This window comes from Aspergillus stella-maris (assembly GCF_047715825.1).
Source record: "Aspergillus stella-maris strain CBS 113639 unplaced genomic scaffold BDV14scaffold_66, whole genome shotgun sequence".
NCBI classification, from domain to species: Eukaryota; Fungi; Ascomycota; class Eurotiomycetes; order Eurotiales; family Aspergillaceae; genus Aspergillus; species Aspergillus stella-maris.
Window position 1 is genome coordinate 101,058 of NW_027396860.1, and position 25,570 is coordinate 126,627.

A 25,570-nucleotide genomic window follows, 5' to 3' on the forward strand; every position below is an offset into this window, starting at 1 on the left:
TTGCATATCACGATACGAGCATTTTTGCTTTGTTTGCTGGGTGGTCGCAAGGCTACGAAGATTCCTTGTTGACATTGATACCATGTACCTAGGGTCATGTAGAAATTTCCTATTGTTGACTTTCTACAATGCTCTTCTCTCTCCCATCTTTCCTGACCTGCTCTCATATCCGCCCGAAGAGCATGACAGGGTGACACAGTGGCTGACAGCCAAGGACGACCTGGAATCTTCGGAAGCCGTGCCCTGTTGATTGGTCTTTGTCGAATCCTGACGGATATGATTCGAGAAGGTTTACCCTGCATAGCTGTCAAAATCAGATGCCCAAACCTTGTTATCTCGATATCCTTGTAGCAGGATCTTGCGGCATCGGGAAATTCACTGCATTTGGACGTCTGGGTCGCCGCGTGACGAGAGTGCCAGAGTAAATCAGCTTAGTTAGAGTTCAGGCCCAGGACAGGGCAGGACAGGGCAGAGTTGCCCACTGGCAGGGAAGTACCCAAGGGAACAAGGGACCAAGGGACCTGGATGCTTTGGCCGGGCTGACAGGCATGAGTCAGCAGATGTGCGTGCGGGGATGGAAGCCAAGAGCTCACCAGCCAATGGAACTGCAATTCCACTACGTCGAGGTGCCCGGGGACGATCTATCCACTCTTCTATCTTCCAGTCTTTGTTCTAGCTCCCTGCCATGATTCCAAATCCGAAGACTACGTCCAGGCCTTGATTTACCAGGGTACACCGTATCTACTGGGGGTTGGAGTGAAGAAATGCAGGCGCAGCATTGACCTTGTCATCTTGACCCCGTCGCGACTCGCCAGGCTGCTTGCTCGCACCGTCCCTTCTCTTTCCCACGGCCCCCACCCTCGACTTCCTACCTGGTTCCTCCCCAGCAGCCTGTACATTGACGATGTGGCACAGCGTGGAAGTTGCTCCATTCTCTGTCTCATCGTCATGTCGTTCTCGCCGCCGCTCAAGCCTGCAGCCAGCTCTGTAACCCACCAGTCCACTTCATCTTCGTTTCCCAGAAACGATGGAAACGAGAACGCCCCTCCCCCGCCGCCCCAAAAACATGCACATCCCGAGCCATCGTTAGCTCTGCGAAGCTGCGTTACCTGTCGCCGAAGGAAAGTCCGATGCGACAAGAGAAACCCATGCTCGAATTGCGTCAAGGCGAACATCGAATGTATCTTTCCCCCGCCGGGCCGCGCTCCCCGCAAGGTGAAGCGGCCGCCTGCTGAGAATGCAGAATTGCTGTCGCGGTTGCGACAGCTGGAGAGTATAGTTGAAGCTGCTATTACGAATAATACTCAGTCCACATCTTCGCCGTCTCAAGGGCGCAGTGATCAGTCGATTGGTGAGGCTCCCGCTCAAGTTCAGCCTCAAGATGATGCTCCGGTCGGATGTCAGATGGCGGCTGCGACCCGCCAAAGTCAATTGCCTTCCTTGGAGCACGAGTTTGGGAGACTTGTGATTGAAGAAAATCGCAGCCGTTACGTGAGCAATCGGTTTTGGGCGAGTCTTGGAGATCAGGTTGGTAACTTCCCAGGCTAAATGTTTACGCACTGTTGCTGATTAGACTAGATTGAGGAACTGCAGGACATACTTGACCCTTCCTCCTCTGACAATGAAGACCATCCCTCCCCCGAATCGAACTCTAGCTATAATACTTCCCATGACGGCATGCTTTTCGGTTTCTGCTCTCAAGCCCACACTCTCCGCAGCTTTCACCCGACCCCGAGCAAGATCCCACTGCTATGGACTATCTACGCGGAGAATGTCAAGCCATTGTTGCCTGTCATATACGGTCCTACCGCTCAACGACTATTTGCACAAGCTGCGCAAGCCCCAGATGCCCTAGACAAAAATATCGAGGCTTTGGTCCTAGCGATGTACTTTGCTGCTATTGTCAGCATGTCGACTGAACAATGTATAGATCGGCTAGGGGAAAGTCGTGATACCTTGATAGGGCGTTATCGGTTTGCAGTTGAGCAAGCATTATCTAGGGCTAACCTTCTTAACACGCAAAGTCTGACGCTGATGCAGGCTGCAGTTATATTCCTGAATGCTGTTCGACGAGATGACGATACTAAATTTGTTTGGTCAATGTCTGCTCTTATACTTCGCCTAGCACAAGGCCTTGGCCTGCATAGAGACGGCAACAATTTTGGTTTGAAGCCCTTTGATGCTGAAATGCGCCGAAGGCTCTGGTGGCATGTCGTTCTCCTTGACCTTCGGTCATCTGAGGATCATGGGACGGATGTGCAGATCCACGATCGAATGTTTGATACCAGGCTTCCACTCAATGTCAACGATACCGACCTCTCCCCCAATTCGAAAGAACGACCTACTCCAAGAGTTGAATTCACCGATATGACATTCTTTCTCATACGCTGTGATATCTGTTACGCTCTTCGGCGAGTGGCTTATACGTGCCCAAATACTAGTGGTGCTGTTGCTGGCCCTACCCCGGACAACTGTGGCAGTGTAGTACAGACTGTGAACAGGCACATCGAGCAACAATATTTGCAACACTGTGACACTTCGGACCCCATACAGTGGATCAGTGCAACTGTTGCACGTTTGATGCTTACAAAGATGTGGCTCGTAATACACCACCCGGTGACACGGAACGATCTTGAAGTACAAATCAGCCACGAGTCTCGAGAAAGTCTGTTCATTACGTCGATTGAGGTGACCGAGTTTGCGCGTTTAATCAAGGAGGATGAAAACACAAAGAGATGGAGTTGGATGTTTGACGCTCATATGCAGTGGCATGCCATCGCGATGGTGCTGTCTGAGCTCTGTGTGCGCCCATTGAGTCCTCTGACGGACCGCGCATGGGAAGCGGTGACGACCGTCTATGATGATTGGCTTCGAACCGCAAAGCAGCGAAAAGGCATGCTTTGGAGGCCGCTCGCCAAACTCATGAAACGAGCCGGCGCGCTGAGAAAGAAACAACTTGCGGAGCTAGCGGCTCATATTGAACACCAGCAGGCTCTCGCTCAAAGCACAAGGCCACATCTTACAGAGTCAGACCGGCCTACCGTAGGATCGCCATTCTCACAGCATTTCCCAGAACATACAAGACTAGCAGCTGCCGCTCCTCCTATGGACGATTGGGACTCATCGCAGGGTCCACTGGATTTCGATATTGCTCAAGGCCCGATGGGTGTTATTAGTGGGATGTTCCCGGAGGGCAACTTCTTTGCGACGCCGCAGGATCTTCCTTCTGCCGTGTCTCAGGCACCCCCGGATATGCAACAACAAGGCCCTTCGAACCTAAATGTTCCAATGACAATGCCCTCTGGACAACCCAACGGTATCCCGCCAGACGCATCCAATGCAGACGGCAACTACCAAGAATGGGACCAGGTGCTGCGGGACTTCCAATTGGACATGCAAGGAATGCACTCCAACCCTGTCGGTGACATGACCGGGTGGATTGCGTAATTGGCCTGGTGTTGGCGCGATGGCGTTTCCTATGTTTTGGCTGCTCTGTTTGACTATATAATCTGTGTGACTGCCCTGGAGGCTGTGACCATAAGATACCCACCCACATACCTATATCTTCACCACAGATCAGGAGCCGTGCTTTCGGTCTTATCTTTATAAAGCTCTATATGACTTTATATTTATGCAGACAAAACCAAACTCTCTTCTACCTATTGAATGTTCTCTAAGTTAACTTCTGCCTAGCTTGAGATCATCCAGCAATTAGCCGTAGCATTGGCCATAGTTAATCGTAACAGTAAACTGGACTCTCATGCATTCATCTGCAAAATAGTCATTCATAGTAATTTACATATATCTATTGAGGCATGGCAAACTGAAGTTCTCGTTCTTGTAGTATGCCTATAAAAAAATCATGCCGGGGTTGTCATAGCATACGGGCTTACAGTTGAGTATACCTCCGCGCGAATCACGTGAAACCACCCATCAGTGGACAGCTTGCGTATAGCTCCGTCCGACCTCGCCCTCTCCAATTCAAGCAGACAACACAACCCTCCATTCTCTCCCTCCGCCTCCCAATTCCACATTTTCAGCTCTCCGAAACAATTCCAACCCCAACCCACCAAGATGCCAACCAAACGCGCCGTCGCAACCGCGACCCCCTCCGCATCCTCACCCGCACCCTCCGCATCAACAGCGCCAACACCAAACATCACAACCCTCTCCTCGGGCCCCAAGACCCTCTCTTCGAACTCCTCCGTCGCCGATATCGCCGTTCATGTCTGGCACCAGTACCTCACGACTACACCGCAGCGGACTATGCTCCTAGACGCCTTTATGGCGTTCTTGGTGCTTGTCGGTGGTGTGCAGTTTGCTTATTGTGTGCTTGCGGGGAACTATGTATGTTTCCTTTACCCTGGGGAGCGGATGAGTGTTCTGGGTGATTATGCTAACTGTTGTTTGTTCCGTAGCCGTTCAATGCCTTCCTTAGCGGCTTCTGTGCTGCCGTTGGACAGTTCGTGCTTACGGCTAGCTTGCGCATGCAGACGAGTTCGACTGAGAGCTCTTCAACGGGAAAGAGTGGGAAGGAGCCGAAGGTTGTTGTTAAAGAAACTGAGGGTGTTTCGCATGAGAGGTGAGATTCTATTCTCCTACCTACACAACCTATGTATTGGAGGAGATTATGGATTGCTGACGGTTGTTGCGTATAGGGCGTTCGCGGACTATATCTTCGGAAGCTTGATTCTGCATTTCTTCTGTATTAACTTTATTAACTGAGTGAGGAGTTGCTGGGAGTATATTCTGCAGTGGAGGAGAACATCTCGGGTTCGATTTCTATATTGCCGGAAGGGTCGTGCTCTGCGGGGGATGCTTGGGCTTGAAAAGGTCGCGCTGAAGAGGAATTTTCCCTGGTGGAATAATCCTGAACTGTATTCTTATCTGCATGTCTTCGATTAAGAACGCTATAAATGCGTTTCTCATACAAATAGCATGTTCGTTTCATGAACCGACAAAATGGGGTATATCATATTGTACAACGCTTCTAGATCCATATCTATATCTATTTCCTAAGCATGAGCACAGCTCATTCAAGCGGAAAAATCCCTGTCTGCCAGCCATAACAGCACCCTACCAAACACAAGTCCACTCCTCATCTTAGAACGCGCGTCCCCCCTTCCTCTTAATCTGGGGCTTCTTAACCACACTCCCTCCCCCACCATCACCACCACCGCTCGAAGCACCACCCCCATTCCTCCCCGAACTCGACGCCGAAACACCACCAATCTTCCTCCCCACAGGCGCCGGCCTCCTAACAACACTCAACGCCTTTCCACCAACCTCAACCTCATTCCTCCGTCGACCGAGCTCCTCCTTCTCAACCTCCCTTTGCTTCTGCGCTGCCGCGCGCTCCCGGTCCGCAGCAATCTGCGACTCGATTTCCATGCGCTTGTTGAATTCGAGTTCTGTGACGCGGCGGTCGCGGTGGGAATAGCCTTTTTCTTTCACGCTGTAGAAGACGCCGCCTAGGTCTGCTAGCCACTGTTCATATTTTTGTCAGTTTGGTATTAAGCGGGAAAGGGCGGGGGATTGGGTAAGCACTTACGTGTGGATCTACAGCCGTAACGGTAGACATGTACTCCTTACTCGTGAGGATGAGTTCATGGTAGACCACATACTCAGGAACATAGCCGAGCCCATAAAGCGCGCTCGTCGGATGCAGCGCCATACTCACGCTCGTGCGGAGATTAATGAACTCGCCGATGCCCTTAACGCGCGCAGCCTGGTGATAGAATCCAGAGCAGATACACTTGCGAATCTCATCCCAGTCCGTCCCGCACGAGACAAGCGGCATCTTCTGCACGGTCATGATATCATGCAGTTGGTCGCGAACTTCTTTGGCGCGCCGGAGGGTCTTAGCGTGTAGGAAGTGCTTCGTGCACCAGGCGTCTGAGTAGCCGTTGGATTTCCACTGGCTATAAACGTGGAGGAGAGTGAGGTGGTCGGATTCAGGGACGAAGAATTTCTCGCGCGCGGCGTCAGATTCTTCTTGCCGTTCTTTGGGGCGGTAGAAGACGTTTGGAACGGAGAGCATCGAGACGATAGTGAGCATTTCTTCGCTGCAGTTGTATTCTTCTGAGGCGGTGATGATGAGTTTTGCGAGGGGTGGGTCCATTGGGAAGGGGGTCATGCAGCGGCCGAGGAGGGTGAGGTCGCCTAGGTTGTCGAGGGCGCCGAGGGACCAGAGTTCGAAGAGGGAGGTGGAGATTGTTTCTTGGGGTGGGGGGTCCATGAAGTCGAAGTCGAGCAGATCTTTGACGCCGAGGGACTTGAGGAGGAGGACGGTGTTTGAGAGACTGGTGCGTTGGATTTCGGGGATGGTTTGCAGGTATAGTTCGTTCTTGTAGGCAACTTCTGTGTATAAGCGGTATGCTTTGCCGGGGCCTGTTCGGCCAGCTCGTCCAGAGCGCTGGTTGGCGTTTGCTTGAGAGATTGGTGTGATTTGTAGAGTATCCATGCCCATCTTGGGGTTGTAGACTTTGAGCTTCGAGTAGCCTGCATCCACCACGAACATGATACCATCGACTGTTAGACTAGTCTCGGCAATGTTGGTCGCGACAATCACTTTCCGTACTCCGGGAGCAGCTCGCTCAAAGATTTTTGCTTGCTGCTCTGCTGGCATTTGACTGTAGATCGGTAGGATGCTGAGCTTCGGTGGATCGTTGAGTAGCTTTAACCTCTCATCAACTAACTCGCACGTTGCTTCAATGTCTTCTTGACCGGTCATGAAAACAAGGATATCGCCAGGACCCTGTGAGACGTGGATAGCCAAGACCTGCTTGACCGCGCTATCGACATAGTCTTCGCAAGGTGTACGGGAGAAATGAACGTCAACGGGGAACGTTCTTCCTGGAATGATGAACTCTGGTGTGCCACCGAAGAACCGTGAGAACCGCTCAGCGTTCATGGTCGCCGATGTGACAATCAACTTCAGATCCCTCCGTCGAGCCAAGACCTTCTTCAAGAGACCCATCAAAACGTCCGTGTTCAGCGCACGCTCGTGCGCCTCATCCATGATGATACAAGAGTATTTGTCCAGGTCGGTCTGAACCAATGACTCGCGAAGCAGGACACCGTCGGTCATATACTTGATGGCGGTGTTAGGACCGGTGCAATCCTCGAACCGAATGGCATACCCAACAAGATCTCCCAAGTCTGTTTCCATCTCTTCACTGACACGCTTGGCGACACTCATTGCAGCGACTCGACGGGGTTGCGTGCATCCGATCATTCCAAACTTGGCGTATCCGTCTTCATAAAGAAACTGCGTCAACTGTGTCGTCTTCCCTGACCCCGTCTCTCCAACAACCACAACAACCTGATTATCCCGTATAACTCGTAAAAGGTCCTCTCGAACGGCAAACGCAGGCAGGTACTCTCGTTGTTCGCGGAGCGTCTTGCTCTTACTAAACGAGCTCTGACCCCCCTCATCCTTCTTCTTCATATGCTGCGCAAACTTATTTCCACCACCCTTATATACCTCCTCAACAGGCATGGCAACAGCCGTATCCCCCTCATCCTCCTTAACACCCATGAGATTCCCCAGCGCAGTCCCAGCAACAGTCGTAGCCTCCTGCACCTGCTTCTGCCTTTCCCTCTGCTGCCGTCGATCTCTCACAACTTTACTTCCCTTCCGACTAAACACAGCCATATCACTCTGCGGGTCGCGCACAGCGGAGATGGGCTCCAGCTGCTTGGTGAAGATCGTGCGGCCATCGAGGAACGGCGGGCGGAGGTCGTGGACGAGTAAATGCACGCGCGTGCCCTCTTCATCTTCGGGTGCAAAATCGCCATCAAAGTCGCGTCTTTGGGCGACGCCAGATGTAAGCATCCGGTTTGTTTCCCAGTTGTCGATGTCTTTGCGCTTTGCATCGCGGAGTGATGGCGGGAGGTTCGAGCTTTTGAACCGCTTTGCGGGGGGTTCGTTAGAGGTCATTATGCAGGATTTTTGCTGGCAATTCTATATATGAGGGAATGAGCCCGAAGGGCAGTTGAGTGTTTTATTTCCAGGAAGGTCGCCCTCCTAGCAGTTGATGAAAGTTATTGACGAAAGTCAGGCCGCGGACTTGATACGAAGAGGCAAACGGTGCAAACATCGCCATATCTCAAGATCACGTGCGTCATGCGCAGGCGGCTACACAGCTTCTTTATACGGATTTTGTGACTTTGTGACAGTGTATTTGAGTATTTTCGAGATCTATCACCTCAATATCTCAACGATTAACTAGACCTTTCGTTGTTGTGGTCGAACAAGTCTTCTCCCAAAGCCCGGACCTCCTTAGCCAAAAAGTGACCGATAACAGCTTCGCCCCGCATAACGCTTCTAGCTTTGCACTTACCAGCGCAGTCAATTCCAGCACATAGGCAAAATGGCCAGTCAACCACAAATCGCTCCGAAGAAGCAGCAGGGTACGATTACGACGCTCTTTATTTCTCCTGAAAAGAATTGGAGCTAATGCCGAGCAGAGCTTCAGACGCAATACACAACCTTCAAGAACACACTGCAGCAGCTGGCGCAGAAGATCGGAGATATTGAACAGGAGGCTGAGGAGCACAAGTGAGTATCCTCCCGAGCGAAGACGCTATTGCTATACGGAAGAGACACCTGCTGATACATGATATACGCGCAGACTCGTGATCGATACCCTAGGACCCCTCCCTCAAGACCGGACGTGTTTCCGCATGGTTAACGGGGTGCTGGTTGAGCGGACAGTTAACGATGTCTTGCCGTCGCTGAAGACAAACTCGGATGGGTTGAAGCAGGTGCTGGAGGAATTGGTGAAGCAGTACAAGTCGAAGCAGTCGGAGCTGGATACTTGGAAGGTTGGTTGCGGCATCCCCACGCATATTGAGGGAGGGACATTTGCTGACATTTGGTGCTACAGAAAAAGAACAATATTCAGGTTGTTAACCCATAAGGAATGTTTCTTTAATGGAATTTGATTGTCCGCGCTATATGGCTCTATCTACGTCAAATGTACTATATACCCCCTATGTGGATGCTTGAAAACCAAAAGGCGTATCTGGAGTCTGGCTACACTTGAGGGGACATTGTGTCGGCGCATAAGCCCTCGAACTGGTCACTGGGAGGGCTCAAAAGTACCTCTTCCGGTATCTGTATATTGAAGTGAAACAATGGAGGGCTAGACCATTCAATGCATTCGTGCCTAAACGTCAAGGCTACAAAACCTGACAGATGCCGTCATAATAGCAATTGGCCGCTTGAGGCGATGCAATCTGGCATTAGTTCACTGATTGCTGAGATTCGAGAACATAAGAATAATATATGTTTCATCCCGAGGTGCACTATGCGAATCCCATCAGGGTTAGTCGATGCGTCATCCTGGCCAACCGTGTTAAGGCGCCTATGCATAAATTAGGCGCACACAGTAGGCTGACTAGACTGAGTTGGCGATTTGACCAACACTGATCACGCAATCTGGACATGTTTGTCAAGAGCTTTAAACTGAGTATTTGTTGGTCTTGGCTGCAGTGGGCTTGTTGCGGCTTGTAGCCTGGAACCTTGACACCGGTCCCAGACAAGTGCAGTGTATACATCAGTATGGCAAAGTAGCTCAATGCCTTGTCGTTGGTGGCTTCACATTGGCCCTAAGTCTTTGACAGTTAGAGATCGCAGCTTGGGGTTTCAAGACGTTTGATATGACATCGTGATCCGATGTATTGACTCTGGAAGCAAACACAGAGGGTGGTTGAGACAGCGAAGACCAACGTCAACATCAGGCTGCCAAAGCTACATGATGTAGACTTCAATCATCCTTCTGAAAGCCTAGCTTGTCCCTTTGTTCACAAAATCCTCGCATCGCAGATGCTTCTGGATGCCTGAAACGTTGATGGGGTAAGCAGGTCAAACATGGTGTGAAGGCTGGGTATATCCGAACTGTTCGTCCGAACCATGGCGCGCGGAGATTTTCAGGCGACGGACAAATTGATAGGGCATTCCCTGCGCCATAAGGCGATCTCTGGAAGGATCAGAGGCCAAGGATGTGAGCTGTCGAACTCGAACCATCTGCAGCCTTTGTTTGAGCGTGGGGAAGTACATGCAGTCATATAAAGCAAATATGGTAGAGAAGTCTCTATAGCGATCATCGAGGAGATGATGACACTATGCATGTTTGAAGGAAAGGAAAGGAATACTGTCCATCATCAACCGCAAGCAGAGAGTTGATGATGTCAAGTGTAGAGGAACGGGTGCCCTCCCACGGATCACGTGCAGTCCATGACGGTACGGTACAGATACAAGCCCCCCACCTGATTCCTGCGGCAGAACATCCCGCACTAGCCTCATCAAGCTGTCTGGGAGGTATCGAAATGTCCCGCGGCTGTCAGAGAGACTGGGTTTCCAGCCTTCTGCCTCTTCCTCCGATGCCTCAGCGCAGTCCATCCCATCTCCCTGCTGCTCTCCTTTCTCTCTCCCCATTTCCATTTCTCCCCTCCTCAAGACCCATTCCAATTCATCCAATCATCGCAGCTTCTGCCAGCGACTGCTCCCCTTTGCTTGGACGGACTGCCATCTCGTTCATCGTCGGAGTTAACTGGCGTTGTTTCGCGTGTACCTGGAAACCCCATCAGCCAGTGATCGTGCTCCTCAGCCAGACACTTCTGGTTCGCCAATTGCCTGCTGCGCGCATCGCGGCCGTCTCCAGTAAGGTAATTTACCTGACCTATCTCCAAGCAAGCCAATTATTTACTTCCTACACCCAGATCTATTCCACAGGCATTCGAATCCTAAAAGAATAGCCCGACTTCACTGTCTCCCACCTGCGCAACGTGCCACTGACAGCTATTCGCCCCGCTAGTCTCTTGCCGTGTCGCATTGTCTGCGTTACTCCCGATCTGCCGCCTTGAGCGCAACGCTGACGTTACCCATCTCTTCTGTAAGTCACTGTCCCTTCCCCTGCCAGACGCGACCCCAAAGGCGCCTCGGTGTTTCCAGAACCCTAGCGCGATATCCCCGTCCCTGGGCATCAAATCCGTCCTCTGTCGCCCAATGAACAATAAGAAGAATAGTGAAAATAAAAATAAAAAAGGGTCTCCGAGAGTGACCTAGCGCATCTTTCTATGCTGTTCAGCAAATGAGAGCCTCCCCGAATCTCATTTACACCGCTAGGGCAGAGTTGTCATGGACGCGTTGCCAATCCCCCACACGCCTTGACACTGCTTTTTTGTCCCAGATCAGGCTGTTGTGAAGCAACTCGCTGCCCAGCCAAATACACGCGTTCCTTCCCTTGGTCCACGAGCCTTGAACTTGGAAATCCATCGCGTGGTGTGCACTTCTGACGTGGTTGCCAACAGAGCTTAACCGGAGTCATCCTTACCTAAAACGGAATCGCCCACTCTTCTTCCAACAGCTAAAATCATGTCGTCGACCTCGCCTTCCAAGGAACCTGAGGTTGAGCAGGAACCTCAATCAGGTGAAGAACAAGACCAAATGGACAAGGACCAAGATCACCAAGGCGGAGGTCCAGGAGAGTTCGAGGTAAAGGAGCAAGATAGGTGGCTACCAATCGCCAATGGTTAGTTGCGTCCCCTTGCAGCTTTTTCTGTTCGCCTGATTTGCGCGTACCTTGCGTTTGCTCGCTGGTCTACTACTGCCGCCCTACTGTCCGAGCACGGTTCCCGTTGGTGCAAAGCCGTGCGCTTGAGCTCATGTATTCAGCTCGGCTGGACGTTGCTTCTACCCTTATTGCAGTGTACTTGCACGGTGTCCAACCTCATCTTATACTGCCGTTCTTGAGGAACCAACTTTGTGGGTTACTAACACTCGCTGTTTAGTTGCGCGTATCATGAAGCTAGCATTGCCAGAGAATGCAAAGATCGCAAAGGAAGCCAAGGAGTGCATGCAAGAGTGTGTGAGCGAATTCATTTCGTTCATAACTAGCGAAGGTGAGTTTAGGGTGGTTGAAAATAAGAACGTCTAGCGAAGGCTCATTTGTATAAAGCCTCCGAGAAATGTCAACAGGAAAAGCGCAAGACCGTCAATGGAGAGGACATCCTCTTCGCTATGACCTCGCTTGGCTTCGAAAACTATGCCGAAGCCCTGAAAATCTATTTGTCGAAATATCGAGAGGTAAGACTTGTGCAACAGTTCTGGGTCATCCCTTGGATGGGCTTTGTACTAGGCCATGGTTTGTTGACACATTTCAGACCCAATCCGCACGAGGAGAACACCAAAACCGACCACCAAGCAGCGGATATGCTGGGGGCGGCCCTGTTGGCGGGGCTGGCGCCGGTCCCTCAGTCGGCCGTCCAGGTACTGGAGGAGCATTCCCGGATGCCGGTGACAGCACCGGTGGGATGCTGAACCAAGGGTTGGATCCTTCTGAGCAGGATGCCTCAGCTTACGGATATCCTTCCATGGTTGGCCCGGGCCACAATGGTGCGGGTGGTGAGTCCTATTAAATTGCATTGGCTATGGGACCATATGGGGCACATGTCGGCCATCCTTGCACCTGGTCAAGCCATTGATCAGCTCTCTGCAAAGCTATAAGACTGTGGCCGGGGCTCTTGTCCTACACATGTGCCCTGCATGAAACGGGTCCCCACTTGCAGCATTCAGTATTACTACATTTATGCTTCGGGCCGTTTTGTTCTGTATTATGGGTCTTATACACCGGAGTTTTTAAACCGAGGGAACACAGGACAGGGATATGACAGACTATGTTCGGATTTAGCGTCTCACTTTATTACCTATGCTGGGTCTTGCTTTTACTTTTATTCCTCCTTGTGTGGCCTTACCCGTCGCCCTGTCGTTGTATTTCAGATGTCTTATGGCAATAGGGCCAGTGAATGTTGCGTTCATCCTTACTTTTTTGGATTATGTATGCAATTGGAAGTACGCGCGGGAGGCCGACTGAGAAAGCAATGGAAGTTATATGATAGAATACGCGTTAGCAATCACATCTGATGGATTTACTCGCGTCCCGTCGCTCCTTCCCAATACTTCAGTTTTGGCGGCGACGGTGGCTCCTTCCATTCTGAGAAAGAGCCCTGGGCATGGAACGGCATCTTCCTCGACCGCTCCTTCCGTCTTTCTTCCTTCCCATCATCCTCACTCTTCTCTAAAGTCACAGGGCCAATCAGATTCTAGCTGTTTCATTGCCACCATGACTGAAGCTGTCGCGGCTTCCATCCGTTAGGTTCACAATTTTTTTTGTTTTGCCTTTTCCACCCCGTCTCCTAGTACAATACCGAGGCGACCTCGTGTGAAAAGGGTTCAAGGCATATATGACTCATCAGCGGCATTGACATCTCGCCATCTGATATCCAGTGAGTGTGCAAACGTATAACGTGTCAATTGGAGGGTTATAGATGTATAAAAGGTGCCAGCTAATCAGAGGACAGCCAAATCGATGACCGCAGATCGTAGATATTCCCCGCATCGGACATCTCACCGGACCGCCTCCGAGCGCGGAGGGGCTTTCTACTGTGGTCCGCACAATGCACTGCTCTCAAGCTCCATACTTCTTCGCTCTGCCGAGGTGATTCTTTTCAGAATTCCATATAACCCTGCTTGGTCGTGGCGGAGACATCTCAGATCTCTTGTTCATCGTCAACTGCAGTATGGAAGACCCCACAAAACCTACCAACAACCCCTCACTAGAGGAGGCCAAATACATCAAATTTCCTGTTCTGCCTGACGACACAAGACATCCTGACGGCACTTTGGCACTCAATCGGTACTCTACGCATATCACTCGCGGCCATGACTTCCCAGGTGCAAAGGTTCGTCTTACACTTCCCCTTCCTGCTACGGAATGTAAGCTAATATGATATAATTTACTAGGCTATGCTTTATGCTGCCGGTATCCCAGACAAGGAGTCCATGGCAAAGAGTCCGCAGGTTGGAATAGCTTCGGTCTGGTGGGAGGTCAGTCAATTCTAGCGCCGTATCTACTCAATGGCTGACAGCAACTTTGGTCTTCTAGGGAAACCCTTGTAACCATCATCTTATGGACCTCGCTACTACCACGAAGAAAGCGATTTCGGACCGGGGCATGATCGGATGGCAATACAACACAATTGGGGTTTCAGATGCAATCTCCATGGGAAGCGAGGGTAAGATGACGCCACTAGAAAGCATAACGGAACTAACTAGAGCGCAGGAATGCGATTCTCACTTCAATCCCGTGAAATTATCGCCGATAGCGTCGAGACAGTTACCTGCGCCCAGTACCACGACGCTTGTATCGCCATTCCTGGGTGTGATAAGAATATGCCTGGTGTGGTAATGGGTATGGCGAGACACAACCGGCCGTCTCTGATGATCTACGGCGGTACCATCCAGAAAGGCTACTCCGAGACACTCAGGAAGACTATCAGCGTCTCCACGTGCTTTGAAGCAGCAGGCGCGTACGCTTATGACACTCTGCGCCAGCCTGATGATGGAGGCGATACAAGCAAAACAAAAGACGAGATCATGGACGACCTGGAAAAACACGCTTGTCCCAGTGCAGGCGCTTGTGGAGGAATGTTCACTGCAAACACAATGGCCACCGCGATTGAATCGATGGGGTTGTCTCTACCCGGCTCTTCGTCAACACCCGCTTCGTCACCGTCCAAAATGCGGGAATGCGTCAAGGCCGCCGACGCCATTAAGACATGTATGGAAAAGAACATCCGGCCGCGCGACCTACTAACAAAGAGATCTTTCGAGAACGCCTTGGTCATGACGATGGCGCTAGGTGGAAGCACAAACGGCGTTCTGCACTTTCTGGCTATGGCACGGACTGCAGAAGTCGATCTCACCCTAGACGACATCCAAAGGGTTAGCGACAAGATCCCATTCATCGCAGATCTCTCTCCCAGTGGAAAGTACTACATGGCAGACCTCTACGAGATCGGTGGTATTCCATCAGTACAGAAGCTGCTGATCGCAGCTGGCCTCCTTGATGGCGATATCCCCACTATCACCGGCAAAACGCTGGCCGAGAACGTGGCATCCTTCCCATCTCTCCCCGACGACCAGGTCATCATCCGCCCACTAAACAACCCCATTAAATCTTCAGGCCACCTCCAAGTCCTAAAAGGCAACCTTGCCCCCGGCGGCGCAGTCGCCAAAATCACCGGCAAAGAGGGTACAAAATTCACTGGCAAAGCCCGCGTATTCGACAAAGAATACCAGCTCAACGACGCCCTTACGCAAGGCAAGATCCCCCGCGGCGAGAACCTAGTCCTTATCGTCCGCTACGAGGGCCCCAAGGGCGGACCCGGTATGCCTGAGCAGTTAAAGGCTAGTGCCGCGCTCATGGGCGCCAAACTCACTAACATTGCCCTCATCACGGACGGTCGATACTCGGGTGCCTCGCATGGATTCATCGTAGGCCATATTTGCCCCGAGGCTGCAGTGGGCGGGCCCGTTGCTGTTGTACAGGACGGCGACCTCGTCACAATTGACGCGGAGAAGAACGAGCTCAGCATGGATGTTCCGGACGAGGAGATTGCGCGCCGATTGTCGGAGTGGAGGCCTCCGAAGCCGAGCGTCACCCGTGGTGTGTTGGCCAAATATGCGAGGTTGGTTGGGGATGCGTCGCATGGTGCTATGACGGATGTCTTTTGAGGATCTGTAGAAGTAGCATAAGAACTACAGACTGGGCAGCTGGTACTTTGGGGATCTCAGATTACCGCATAAAGAATGCCACTCAATTCAAAAGCGCCGTCTATCTAAAGAAAATTAAAATCCCTATTCCATACTGTACAGTCTATAATTAGAAGGTATCATCGTGACTCATCAATTATAGAAGCCAACCCAAACACCATACCAAAAAAGCATAGAAATAACGAATAACAAGACAAAATCAAATCAGAGCGTAGGTGCTCGTCTCAAACCAATAGTATACCGCACAAACAGCGTATCAATGAAATGCCCATGGCGAATGCCAGGTGGGCGTCGCCTCTCAAACTCATCAATGGCTTCTTGGACGCCGAATCCGCACCGCTCAATGAGATAGCTGACGATAAGAAAACCGGTTCGGTTGAAACCATAGTGGCAGTGGACTCCAACGACGGGGCGGAGACGCTTAGGGTCGTCTAATTTCTCCATCTTGTCGGTGATTTCGCCTTGCAGGCGATCGACTAATGCGATGAAGTCTCGCACTTCGTCTGGTGTGGGAGGGACTTTGGAGACGGTTGGGTATTTGTGGTAGTGGATGCCACCTGCCTCCATTGAGTCTGGGTTATACACAGGGCTCTCGTGGCTGATGTCGATCACTGCATAAATTTTATCTCGATGTGCCGCGGAGAAAAGCACCGGGTTGTGCTCTTCGTCGACTTCGCGCAGCATCTTGAGAGCCACGAATGTGTTGGCAATTCTTTCAGATACTGGAGGAACTTTCTTCCACTTGGCCAAGTTCTTGACATCCCACTTCCCAGATGTGTTGAGATGCTGCAGTTGCCAACCCAAGTTCAACCGATGGTCTGCATACTGGGACACAAAGTCCTGGATGATACCGGCGAGGGTGCGGTAAGTTGCGCGATCGTATAGGAGGGCGTGAGAAGCAGGTGCCGGTAGAATTACCGACTTCACAGAACGCTTGGGTTTAGCTGACCCATTTGGCACAGGGGTCACCTTCTCAACTTCTTGAGGCTGGATTCCGAATTTCTCATCGTGAGCCAGGGAGTTGGGAGGCTGTGTGTCCGCTGTATGAAGCTTTGAAGCATCGATGACTTTGTTGTTGTCGTTTGCGTCTTCGCTGATGCTCGTGCCAGCATCGCCAAAAAATTTCAGAAGCTTTTGCAGTTCCACTGGCTTGGTGACTTGGTCGGATTCACCGCTTACCAATAAGACAGGTATCTGCACACCTGCCCAAACTGCTTCGCTGGGAAGACCCCCATTCTGCTTACCATTCGTATATGAAGGAAGAGTTCCCCAAGCCATGCGTCTCCATACCGGAGTCTTGCTTTGCCTATTATACCGAAGCTGAAGGCCGCGAGTCTCAATATCGGCGGCCGTGCCAACCATCCTGTTGACACTATTGCTGTGCAGGCCACCGCGTCGATCCCACTGTCTCCAGAGATCAAATATAGGCCCCGGAATGTAGAGTAAGCGACGAATGGAGGATGCTTCTTTGGGCGACGGAGGCGATGCACGAGGACAAATTGCCACGAGGCCAAGGATATGGTTGCGCAAATCGTGTCTGAGAGGTGAGGTAGACGATGTGAGCATTGCAGACAGGGAACAACCTAAACTGTGTGCAATCAGAACCACCTTCTGGCCTGCTTCTTGATCACGATGTTCGTCAATTGCTGTTGCGAGCAATTCTGCCAAAGCTTCAACCTTGTACGCATCCCATGAATCTGGCGCGAAGGTTGATAGTCCGCAACCAGGTAGATCAATTCCAAAACAAGGTCCGACGTTAGAGAGACTTGTGAGGAGATGATTGAACTGGGCTAGTGAGCCTCCGAGCCCATGGACGAAGACCAGAAGGGGAATCGGTGACGGCTTGGTCGGAAACTTTTCCATTTGAGGATGCGGGCGAAAGAATGTCCTAATAGATGGGTATGCGGCGAAAGAGGTAGAGTAGGAGCGGTGCGTCGAATGCTTTTTCAGCAAGCCCGGGTCTGTGCTGGCCGCTGAGCAATTCATTAGCAACGAGTAAACGATTGTGAGACGATAAGAGACCTACCATCCTGCGGCTCATCACCTTTCTGGGGTGCTTCCTGGGTTGTATTGGGAGATTCATTGACATGCTGCCATGACCCTGAGCTCTCATAACCATCTTCATCAGACGACGTCACCGTTCCACCAGTACCCTTATGTATATCTCTCCGCGAATGGCGAAAACGTCTCCGTCTAATCGACCGCGAGGAAGGCTTGCCCTGCAGGAGAGAAGACAAGAAGCCGCAGCCCACCATCATGACAACGTAGGCACTCAAGAAGACTATTTCTCCCCGGTGAACTGCCGGGTCAGAGTCAAACACATGGAAAGATAATGTGGATGCGATAAAAGGAACTATCTCGAGAAGAGTAGAAGAGATATGGTACCGCAACAGCCGCAAGGTACCAGTGTCAAGGAACCCTAGCCGCGGAGCGGGCAGTAAAGGTAGGCTAGCATTTGAAGTGTTCATATTGGCATTTGCTCGGGCCCCAGTCGTTTATATAAAGTTGGCGATCTAGCCCAAAAGACAGGTAATTCCTTCCGAACTCTGAAAGGGGCCAGCTCATGGAACAAACAGGGGTTGACGAGGATCCGTTCTGGGATGCGAATCGAACGCTCCACGAGACGAAATGCTGAGTGCTCTTTGGATGAGAAGGCGCAATGGACTGAATAGTGAGGCAAAAGGGCGGGTCCCCCCCCCCAAAGCCAAACGAGACGCTAGGGAGGATGATAGATCCTAGCTCTGGCTACTCCGTAGTTCTATTTGACTTGGGCCAATGAATAGCTGAGATGCAGCACGTTGACCGTCCAGCTGGTACCAGGCGTTGCGGAGGGATCCTGCAGTTCCGCTGAAGCTAGAGAAGGAGTAACGTTCCGGTTCAAACGAGCCTCGCGGGTGGTTTCCGACAGTGGAACTGGGTCAATATAATAATATAAACAAATCTCTGAAGGTCGCTGCAAAGTTATTAGCATTACTGCAATATCTACTCTCCAGGTCGCCAGAGTACGTACTAGGTAGTTGCAAGGCAAAAAAAGCAATGCGACAATTAATGAATGACAGACAGACTAAAGAATCGACTGCGGACAAGGAACCGTGCTGTGCAACAACACCCAGTCGGTTGCCCGACCGCAATTGGGCGCTCAAACTCAGGAGACTCCTTGCTGACGTCGACGAGTGTGGTAATCTGAGCCTGTCACAGCCGAAGAGGCAACATCGTGAATTGGCCGTCCGTAACCGTCCATAGGAAGGAAAGAGCAGCAGATGTCAAAAGTGATAGAGCAATGACGCCCAGTCATCGCTGAGAACTGCGTCCCGTGCCCGATGACTCAGCGCTGCCCATACCGTACCGTTACCATGTGGCCTTCTGCTCGACGATCAACAGGTTTCAAGCCTGGTCGATCGACTGACAGTCGGTGAGCCAGAGAATTCGTCTTCGAGAATGCGCATCATATGACTTTACTCCTGGATATCATGAAGATCAATTTTGAGAGTGGTGGTACGATTAAAGGAGCTTGTCTTGTGCTTGTGCCTTTTCTACTTCAAACGTCTCAAACAAGCTTGGTACACAGCTGTAACAAACAGCATCATCGCTGCTGATCCGGAATTAAGCTCCTTTGCGATTGCGGTCGCACCTGTTTACACCTACTGTCCAGAAAATTCATGTTCCGGTCTCTTAGCTGTTTAGCGATACATGTACCAGCAAATGGTCTGCGCTAGGTATACAGCTGGGCTCAACCCCCTAAAGCTCTGCAGGCAGAGACATGTACGCTATAGAAACTCGAATATATATACTTTTATGCGACCTTATATCTCATCAAGGTGAACGATCATAAGATGCTCAGCATTGTTACTATGTTCATATATGCAATCCGCTACATTCAAGACATTATATACTACCTACCATCATCGGCATTCTGATGCACCTGCTCTAAGCCAACGCCATGGGTATCATCCTCATCCACTGCAAATCCAACAATCTTCCCCGAGCTCGACGGCCGTGTCGTCTCTTCAAGAACATCACCGTTCCACGGCTTGCATTTCTTGACTAGCTCTCCACAACGTAGACAGACCCAGCCCTCACCTTCCTCGCCTTCGAGTTTCTGAACAATGCAAACAAAGCAGTAAACGCAGCCGCAGGGCACCGTTTCGTACGGATTGGTGATATCTGTTTGTGCGGATCCGATGATGCCTCCGCCTCCAGAAGAAGCGGCAAGAACTTCGGTCTCTGACGCTATGTCGTTGGTTGCCTTGTAGCAGATTGCACAGGTGCGCTCGGGGAGGAAAGAGAGTTCGCCTTGTTTCTCATCCGAGGTATGTTCGTCGTCGGAGCTGCTTGTTCGAATTGCGGACATGGTCTTGCGCCATGCGCGGGAAACCCAGCGACGCCAGCGGCTAATACCGACGAGGGGAAGAAGGAAGAGTAGGAATTCCGTGAAAGCGTGCCAGACTAATTGGCGGTTGAGGTATTCAAAGGATACTTCACGACTTGCTTGAGCGGAGGGTGGTGTGAGGCGCATACGGAGGAGACGGTCGACGAGGGTTCTGTAGCGGCCGTTGACGAGGAAGACGAGAAAGGAGAAGAAGGATGCGATGGAGTGGGTGGTTGAAAGGAAGCCTGTCAGCCGCGATAGCGATCGGACTTCTTGTGATGGATCTTCGTAGCCGCCTTCTTGGGTGATGAGCCAATTCTCCCATTTATCCCATGCGTAGCGACCACCGACGGTTAGAAGTCCGTAGAAAGTCTTCTGAAGTCTTGTTGGCGAGGAGTGGACTGGACCCTTGCTACGACTGTCGACATATTTCAGACTTTGTAGGGCGGCGCCGTACGATGCGTCGTGATCCCATATTGAGAGTTTGAAGAGAATCGCTCGGAGGAAGAATTGAATTTCATTAGACCAGTCATCGCGTAAATGGGGCTGATGAGTAGTTTGGTTAGTTCAACAGATCTGGAATCGGAGTTCCCATAGACGACGTACCCCGAAGTATTTAAACGCATCTCCGACCTGCCCTTTCAGCAAGCCGAGCAATTCTTCATCCAACAGTTCTGCATCGACTTGACCAACGCGGAAAGCTGGCCTTGTACCTTCGCGGCCTTTGATAGCATTCCATAACGAGAAGCCCGATTGCGGTAGAGTGTTCAGGGGATAGGGGAGTCGCTGCACGGCGGAATGGTTGATCACGGAAGTCCGTTGTTGTTCTGCGACTCGGCTCTGGGCTTCGGTTTCGCGTTCTCGGCGGCGTTCAAGGACGCGCTGCTGAGCAGCAGCAAAGTTTGTCGAGCTCATCGTCTCATCATCGTGTGATTAGAGAAGTAATCCAACCTCAGCGTCAGGAAGTTAACGCGAAGGGAGGCAATCATCTCCATCCATGCTTGGGTCGCTTTCCCCAGATCGGACCGCAATCAGCCGAGGTTCAGGGATCTCACGTGACCTACTTACTCAATTGCTATCTGCGACCAACCATTGCACGTGACTGTGAGTTACCTCTTAGGTCTGCGAAACAGTCGGAGGTATTATTAACACGCGATCGACTAGAATGTGAGCAAAATTCTTCGGCGACGCTTCGAAACAGATTCCTCAGAAGATGCCGTCAAAGTCGAAGCGAGCAAGGCTTGTCTCAACGCCACAGGCCTCGATGACCACTGCATCACTGGCATCTGCAGTTCTGGACCATGGTCAAAACAGTGCACGTGCGGGGATTGCTGAACTTAAGTGATCGATAAGCTTCACCTAAACTGGCCCTGTCCCCAAGGTCATCCTCAAGGTTCTCGATCATTCGCAAAGGCTGCTGATCTCCCCTCGGTGAAATGTCACCCTTACCACACTAATTTTTGCTAGTGAAGGTCTTTAGGAGGGGATCATGACATGAATCGGCCCCGAGTGGACTCCATTACATCTGTGCGGGGTGACCTGCTGAGCAGTCTCCGTCTGGTGTTACATATAAAAGAGCCTTCCCCTTGCTGTGCTTAAGCCAGCTCTATCGTTTCAAGGCCCTCGAGGAGACAGCGCGTTCTCCCATTTCCATGGTCTTGAAATTGTTCACGATGAAGTACTCGCTTGCGACCCTTTTGGGCGTCGTCGCTTCCACCAGCGCTAAGATCGCGACTACAACCCAGCCCTCGTTGTCGGACATAGCAACCAGTGCTGCTACTGTCGCGCCCTTTTCCCCGGTCTCGAATGTCGAGGGTGTTGCGTTCAAGCGGTTCTACCAGATCTGGTTCGAGAACATTGTATGTGCACGGCGTTTACAAAGCTAACCGACAAAGCTAACCATTGGCCTTCAAATAGGACTTCGAAAATGCCGAAGCAGACGAGAACCTGCAGTGGCTAGCCACACAAGGCATCTCCCTGACGAGACTATACGCCCTCACCCACCCCTCCGAGCCAAACTACTGCGCAGCCGCAGGAGGAGACACATTCGGCATGGACAACGATGACTTCCAACGCGTCCCCTCCAACGTCTCAACGGTCGTCGATCTCCTAGACACAAAGTACATTTCATGGGCCGAGTACCAAGAACATATGCCGTACCCCGGTTTCCAAGGTCACAACTACTCGAACCAAGAGACCTTCGCAGATGACTATGTCCGCAAGCACAATCCTCTCATCCTATACGACTCAGTGACGGAGAACTACATGCGTTTGCGGCAGATCAAGAACTTCACTCATTTTGACCAAGACTTAGCGAACGAGAAACTTCCGCAGTGGGCGTTCTTCACGCCGAACATGACTAACGACGCGCATGACACAAACATCACTTTCGCTGCGAAGTGGCTGCGCGGCTGGATTTCGCCGTTACTAGAGAACGACTATTTCATGAACGAGACTGCTATCCTGATTACCTTCGATGAGGATAAAACCTACTCTAAGACGAACCGCATCTTCAGTATCCTGCTCGGTGGTGCTGTCCCACAAGAACTTCACGGAACTGAAGACGATACGTTCTACACGCATTACTCCGTCATCGCCAGCGTCTCAGCAAACTGGGGTCTCCCCTCTCTAGGCCGCTGGGACTGCGGTGCTAACATCCTCGAGATCGTAGCAAATAAGACAGGCTACACCAACAAGAAGGTCGACATTGCGAGCTTGACACTGAACCAGACTTATCCTGGGCCGTTATCAAACGGGGACTTGTCCGAGTACTCACCTGTTTGGCCGGTTCCTCTGACCACTGGGGATTGCTCGGCTGGCCACGGCATTCTTGACATCGTCCAGGAGACGTATGCCGGGCGGGAGCCGACATACAATTATACGAGCCCGTACCCGTATGATTCTAAGAATGGGTATAATGTCGGTGTTGAAGTTGATGGGGAGCCCTTATGACTCGCCGATCCAGCGACCCCGTCGACTGCGACGCCTACGCCCACTTCCGCGGCAACTGATAACCGGTGGACCGTTGCGCTACTAGTGAATGCTCTACTTGTGGCGATCTTGCCTGGAATCATTTAACGCACTGTATATTGGCATGATATACCGAAGGGAGTACATATTTCCACCGCTAGTGAACAACTTCTGCCTCTCAACCGTAAGCCTAGTAAATGGGCATTCAAGAGCTCGCTCTGATAATAATCGTCTTGGTCTCGAGGAAGGCATCAAGACTGTGCATGTAACCTTCACGACCAATACCGCTCATCTTGTACCCACCAAAAGGCAGATCGTTCAACTTGAAAGGACTCGTGCAGTTAACACCAACAGTGCCTGCCTCCAACAACTTAGAAGCGCGCACAGCGCGATCAATATCCTTTGTGAAGACAGAAGCGTAAAGACCAAACTCCGTGGCGTTAGCCTTCTCAATGGCTTCTTCCTCAGTTTTAAAGGTATTGATCACCACGACTGGGCCGAAGATTTCCTCCTTCACGATGCGTGAGTCCTCTGGTACGTTTTCGAACACGGTTGGCTTGATGAAGAGGCCGTTTTCGGCGTCGCCGCCCATACTCATTTTACCTTCTTTCTCGCCGATGGCGAGGTATGATTTGACGCGGTCGTATTGCAGCTGGTCCACCTGTGGTCCGTGGGATGTAGTCGGCTCCAATGGATTCCCGAGGATTGCGCCCGCACCGAAACTCTCCTTGAAGAGGGCTAGGAACTTCTCAGCCACAGTCTCTTGGACGTAAACGCGGGAGTTGGCCATGCAAGTCTGTCCGCTGAAGAATTGGATGCTGAGTGATGTTTGCTGCGCAGCACTTTCTAGATCGGCGTCGTCGAAGACGAGGGCTGGGGATTTGCCGCCTAGTTCCAGGTGGACGACTTTCATGTTTGATTCTGCTGCCGCTGTTTGGATCTTTTGACCGGTGAATGAAGATCCTGTGAAGCTGAGGCAGCGCACGTCCATGTGCGATGCGAGAGTGCTGCCGGCGGGCGTACCGAAGCCGGAGATGACATTGACGACACCGGGCGGAAAACCAACTTTCTCAATCAACCTAGCTGCCAGGGCAGACTGCACACGTTAGGAGTCATTGATAGGATTGTAGAAAAAGGGCGGCATTGCATCCAACTCACAGTCAGAGGAGCCTTTTCACTGCTCTTGAGAACAACCGTGTTTCCAGCCGCTAGAGCCGGGGCAACCTTGAAAGCAAAGAATGCTAGAGGAACGTTCCATGGAATAATGCAAGCAACGACGCCAAAAGGCTGCTTAACCAGCAGACCTAGATGGCCAGGAGTGTTCAAGCTAGACGACCCCTGGGCGGTCCAACCAGCCTCCGCAAAGTAGGAAAAGGTCTCTGCTGCGGCGGGACCATCAATGTACCTCGATACAGGTTTGCCGGTAGACAAAGATTCTAGTCTGGCGAACTCCCCGATGTTCTCGCGGATTAAAGCGGCTAATTTGTGGAGGTAAGCGCCCCTATCTGACGGCGAGAGGTCTCTCCAAGCTGGGAAAGCTGCTTTAGCTGCTGCGACAGCCTTATTGGTGTCTTCTTCATTTGCCTGGGCAACTGTTACAAGATGTTTAGTATCCAGTCAGAAAAAATAAAACGGGTTCTGTCGCACCTTCTGCCACTGGTTCACGCGTGAATGGGTTGATTAGGCTGAATGTCTTTCCGTCTGATGCAGGCTGGAACTATTTTGCGCAGAAAGGAAGTGAGACGTTGACAAGGACTGCATATGAAAGCTATCATTGACCTTACCTCGCCATTGATGAACAGACGAGTCTCAATGGACTCAGTGGAGGAACCGGTGGTTTGCGTCATTTTGAGGGTTGTAAGTTGAGTCCAAAATTTTTTAGTATCTGTCGGAGAGTTCACTTGGACAAGTCGGCATTCTTATCTGCCGGATGGCCTCCATTTTATAGCCCTTACCCCGCAAGGTAACTGGAACCTCTCAAGGGTTAGTTAACTTGTTGAGAGCTGAGGAGCTGTTCGCCTAGGTAGAATAAACTAGACTGAGCGGCCAGTGATGCCACTTTGAGCACTAGTCTCCTGCAATGTCGATACGGAGGCGATTCGGGCGTCTGGCCTGTGTAACTACTGACTCAAGCTCGTCCTCATGAAATGGCCGGTGGAGGATATGAAGCCCAAATTTCCAACGAGGATGGTAACGGCGGCCGCTATGCGGGTCGACCGTTTCAGGTTCCAGTATGACAGGTGGGGGGTTGATGGAGAACCAAACCCATTTGGGCTTTGATAGAAATGATAGCCATTGGCAGATGGATACTTTGATGTCCCAGGTCAGCGAACTATCGGAGTTAAGAGCTTGGGTGAATGTCCTGGACCGGACAGCCGGTGCGGTCTCCGTTTAGAGATCAATGTTGGCACGCAGCGTAGTTCTTGAGTGTTGTCACCTGCAGGGTACCTTGACAGTTGACACCTTCCCGGCCGAAGCCCTAGCTGGTTGTCCGTATCTGGCATAGCGCAAAGGGTCAAGACCTAGGGCAGACCGGTCTCGGAAGAACAATGATCCGGGCGATACGGCAGAGGTGGGGAGCCAGCATAAAGTGTATTGTCATAGAGTAA

The 25,570-nt window shown here is 51.4% G+C and overlaps 10 protein-coding genes across 10 annotated transcripts; 6 read left to right on the forward strand and 4 right to left on the reverse strand.

Moving 5' to 3' along the window:
- Positions 1-948: 948 nt before the first annotated feature.
- On the forward strand, positions 949-3,447 carry BDV14DRAFT_203888 (putative C6 transcription factor; the record flags this gene model as incomplete). Its single annotated transcript, XM_073774394.1, has 2 exons — positions 949-1,527; positions 1,579-3,447. The coding sequence occupies 2 exons, from the start codon at positions 949-951 to the stop codon at positions 3,445-3,447; spliced, it is 2,448 nt and encodes an 815-aa protein (XP_073624283.1).
- Positions 3,448-3,994: 547 nt separating this feature from the next.
- On the forward strand, positions 3,995-4,945 carry BDV14DRAFT_180729 (putative oligosaccharyl transferase subunit Dad1). The gene is made up of 3 exons (XM_073769955.1): positions 3,995-4,347; positions 4,419-4,582; positions 4,659-4,945. Exons 1-3 carry the CDS (start codon positions 4,075-4,077, stop codon positions 4,723-4,725), a joined length of 504 nt encoding a protein of 167 aa, XP_073624284.1. The 5' UTR covers positions 3,995-4,074; the 3' UTR covers positions 4,726-4,945.
- Positions 4,946-5,103: 158 nt separating this feature from the next.
- Positions 5,104-6,520, reverse strand: BDV14DRAFT_192351 (putative mRNA splicing factor RNA helicase (Prp16); the record flags this gene model as incomplete). Its single annotated transcript, XM_073771625.1, has 2 exons — positions 5,104-5,487; positions 5,552-6,520. 2 exons carry the CDS (start codon positions 6,518-6,520, stop codon positions 5,104-5,106), a joined length of 1,353 nt encoding a protein of 450 aa, XP_073624285.1.
- A 1,855-nt stretch (positions 6,521-8,375) lies between these two features.
- BDV14DRAFT_203891 (putative prefoldin subunit 2) lies at positions 8,376-8,924 on the forward strand (the record flags this gene model as incomplete). Its single annotated transcript, XM_073774396.1, has 4 exons — positions 8,376-8,415; positions 8,473-8,563; positions 8,637-8,829; positions 8,892-8,924. The coding sequence occupies 4 exons, from the start codon at positions 8,376-8,378 to the stop codon at positions 8,922-8,924; spliced, it is 357 nt and encodes a 118-aa protein (XP_073624286.1).
- Positions 8,925-10,792: 1,868 nt separating this feature from the next.
- On the forward strand, positions 10,793-12,663 carry BDV14DRAFT_126724 (nuclear transcription factor Y subunit beta). The gene is made up of 5 exons (XM_073766005.1): positions 10,793-10,901; positions 11,320-11,540; positions 11,800-11,910; positions 11,967-12,094; positions 12,172-12,663. Exons 2-5 carry the CDS (start codon positions 11,384-11,386, stop codon positions 12,424-12,426), a joined length of 651 nt encoding a protein of 216 aa, XP_073624287.1. The 5' UTR covers positions 10,793-10,901; positions 11,320-11,383; the 3' UTR covers positions 12,427-12,663.
- Positions 12,664-13,459: 796 nt separating this feature from the next.
- ilv3B (putative mitochondrial dihydroxy acid dehydratase) lies at positions 13,460-15,705 on the forward strand. The gene is made up of 4 exons (XM_073766006.1): positions 13,460-13,749; positions 13,811-13,894; positions 13,953-14,082; positions 14,130-15,705. The coding sequence occupies exons 1-4, from the start codon at positions 13,588-13,590 to the stop codon at positions 15,581-15,583; spliced, it is 1,830 nt and encodes a 609-aa protein (XP_073624288.1). The 5' UTR covers positions 13,460-13,587; the 3' UTR covers positions 15,584-15,705.
- A 121-nt stretch (positions 15,706-15,826) lies between these two features.
- On the reverse strand, positions 15,827-17,877 carry BDV14DRAFT_192353 (RNA 5'-triphosphatase domain-containing protein; the record flags this gene model as incomplete). Its single annotated transcript, XM_073771626.1, has 2 exons — positions 15,827-17,595; positions 17,649-17,877. The coding sequence occupies 2 exons, from the start codon at positions 17,875-17,877 to the stop codon at positions 15,827-15,829; spliced, it is 1,998 nt and encodes a 665-aa protein (XP_073624289.1).
- A 1,577-nt stretch (positions 17,878-19,454) lies between these two features.
- BDV14DRAFT_126782 (pex2/pex10/pex12 family protein) lies at positions 19,455-21,273 on the reverse strand. The gene is made up of 3 exons (XM_073766008.1): positions 21,056-21,273; positions 20,598-21,000; positions 19,455-20,537 (listed from the first exon to the last, which is right to left on the reverse strand). The coding sequence occupies exons 2-3, from the start codon at positions 20,904-20,906 to the stop codon at positions 19,515-19,517; spliced, it is 1,332 nt and encodes a 443-aa protein (XP_073624290.1). The 5' UTR covers positions 20,907-21,000; positions 21,056-21,273; the 3' UTR covers positions 19,455-19,514.
- Positions 21,274-21,451: 178 nt separating this feature from the next.
- Positions 21,452-23,055, forward strand: BDV14DRAFT_126772 (acid phosphatase PHOa). The gene is made up of 2 exons (XM_073766007.1): positions 21,452-21,850; positions 21,909-23,055. Exons 1-2 carry the CDS (start codon positions 21,644-21,646, stop codon positions 22,941-22,943), a joined length of 1,242 nt encoding a protein of 413 aa, XP_073624291.1. The 5' UTR covers positions 21,452-21,643; the 3' UTR covers positions 22,944-23,055.
- Positions 22,556-25,369, reverse strand: BDV14DRAFT_180747 (aldehyde dehydrogenase domain-containing protein). Its single transcript, XM_073769956.1, has 4 exons — positions 24,746-25,369; positions 24,609-24,678; positions 24,120-24,553; positions 22,556-24,057 (listed from the first exon to the last, which is right to left on the reverse strand). Exons 1-4 carry the CDS (start codon positions 24,806-24,808, stop codon positions 23,167-23,169), a joined length of 1,458 nt encoding a protein of 485 aa, XP_073624292.1. The 5' UTR covers positions 24,809-25,369; the 3' UTR covers positions 22,556-23,166.
- Positions 25,370-25,570: the final 201 nt, after the last annotated feature.

What these genes read in the sequence shown, in the direction of transcription:
- BDV14DRAFT_180747 (XM_073769956.1), bottom strand. Translation starts at nt 24,808, where the DNA reads ATGACGCAAACCACCGGTTCCTCCACTGAGTCCATTGAGACTCGTCTG. An exon ending in GTCTGTTCATCAATGGCGAG is followed by an intron (nt 24,679 to 24,745) that starts GTAAGGTCAATG and finishes TGCGCAAAATAG; the next exon opens with TTCCAGCCTGCATCAGACGG. An exon ending in GCGTGAACCAGTGGCAGAAG is followed by an intron (nt 24,554 to 24,608) that starts GTGCGACAGAAC and finishes ATCTTGTAACAG; the next exon opens with TTGCCCAGGCAAATGAAGAA.
- BDV14DRAFT_126772 (XM_073766007.1), top strand. Translation starts at nt 21,644, where the DNA reads ATGGTCTTGAAATTGTTCACGATGAAGTACTCGCTTGCGACCCTTTTG. An exon ending in AGATCTGGTTCGAGAACATT is followed by an intron (nt 21,851 to 21,908) that starts GTATGTGCACGG and finishes GCCTTCAAATAG; the next exon opens with GACTTCGAAAATGCCGAAGC.
- BDV14DRAFT_126782 (XM_073766008.1), bottom strand. Translation starts at nt 20,906, where the DNA reads ATGAGCTCGACAAACTTTGCTGCTGCTCAGCAGCGCGTCCTTGAACGC. An exon ending in ATGCGTTTAAATACTTCGGG is followed by an intron (nt 20,538 to 20,597) that starts GTACGTCGTCTA and finishes ACTACTCATCAG; the next exon opens with CCCCATTTACGCGATGACTG.
- ilv3B (XM_073766006.1), top strand. Translation starts at nt 13,588, where the DNA reads ATGGAAGACCCCACAAAACCTACCAACAACCCCTCACTAGAGGAGGCC. An exon ending in TAGCTTCGGTCTGGTGGGAG is followed by an intron (nt 13,895 to 13,952) that starts GTCAGTCAATTC and finishes TTGGTCTTCTAG; the next exon opens with GGAAACCCTTGTAACCATCA. An exon ending in AATCTCCATGGGAAGCGAGG is followed by an intron (nt 14,083 to 14,129) that starts GTAAGATGACGC and finishes ACTAGAGCGCAG; the next exon opens with GAATGCGATTCTCACTTCAA.
- BDV14DRAFT_126724 (XM_073766005.1), top strand. Translation starts at nt 11,384, where the DNA reads ATGTCGTCGACCTCGCCTTCCAAGGAACCTGAGGTTGAGCAGGAACCT. An exon ending in GTGGCTACCAATCGCCAATG is followed by an intron (nt 11,541 to 11,799) that starts GTTAGTTGCGTC and finishes CTCGCTGTTTAG; the next exon opens with TTGCGCGTATCATGAAGCTA. An exon ending in ATTTGTCGAAATATCGAGAG is followed by an intron (nt 12,095 to 12,171) that starts GTAAGACTTGTG and finishes GACACATTTCAG; the next exon opens with ACCCAATCCGCACGAGGAGA.
- BDV14DRAFT_180729 (XM_073769955.1), top strand. Translation starts at nt 4,075, where the DNA reads ATGCCAACCAAACGCGCCGTCGCAACCGCGACCCCCTCCGCATCCTCA. An exon ending in GTGTGCTTGCGGGGAACTAT is followed by an intron (nt 4,348 to 4,418) that starts GTATGTTTCCTT and finishes TTTGTTCCGTAG; the next exon opens with CCGTTCAATGCCTTCCTTAG. An exon ending in GAGGGTGTTTCGCATGAGAG is followed by an intron (nt 4,583 to 4,658) that starts GTGAGATTCTAT and finishes TGTTGCGTATAG; the next exon opens with GGCGTTCGCGGACTATATCT.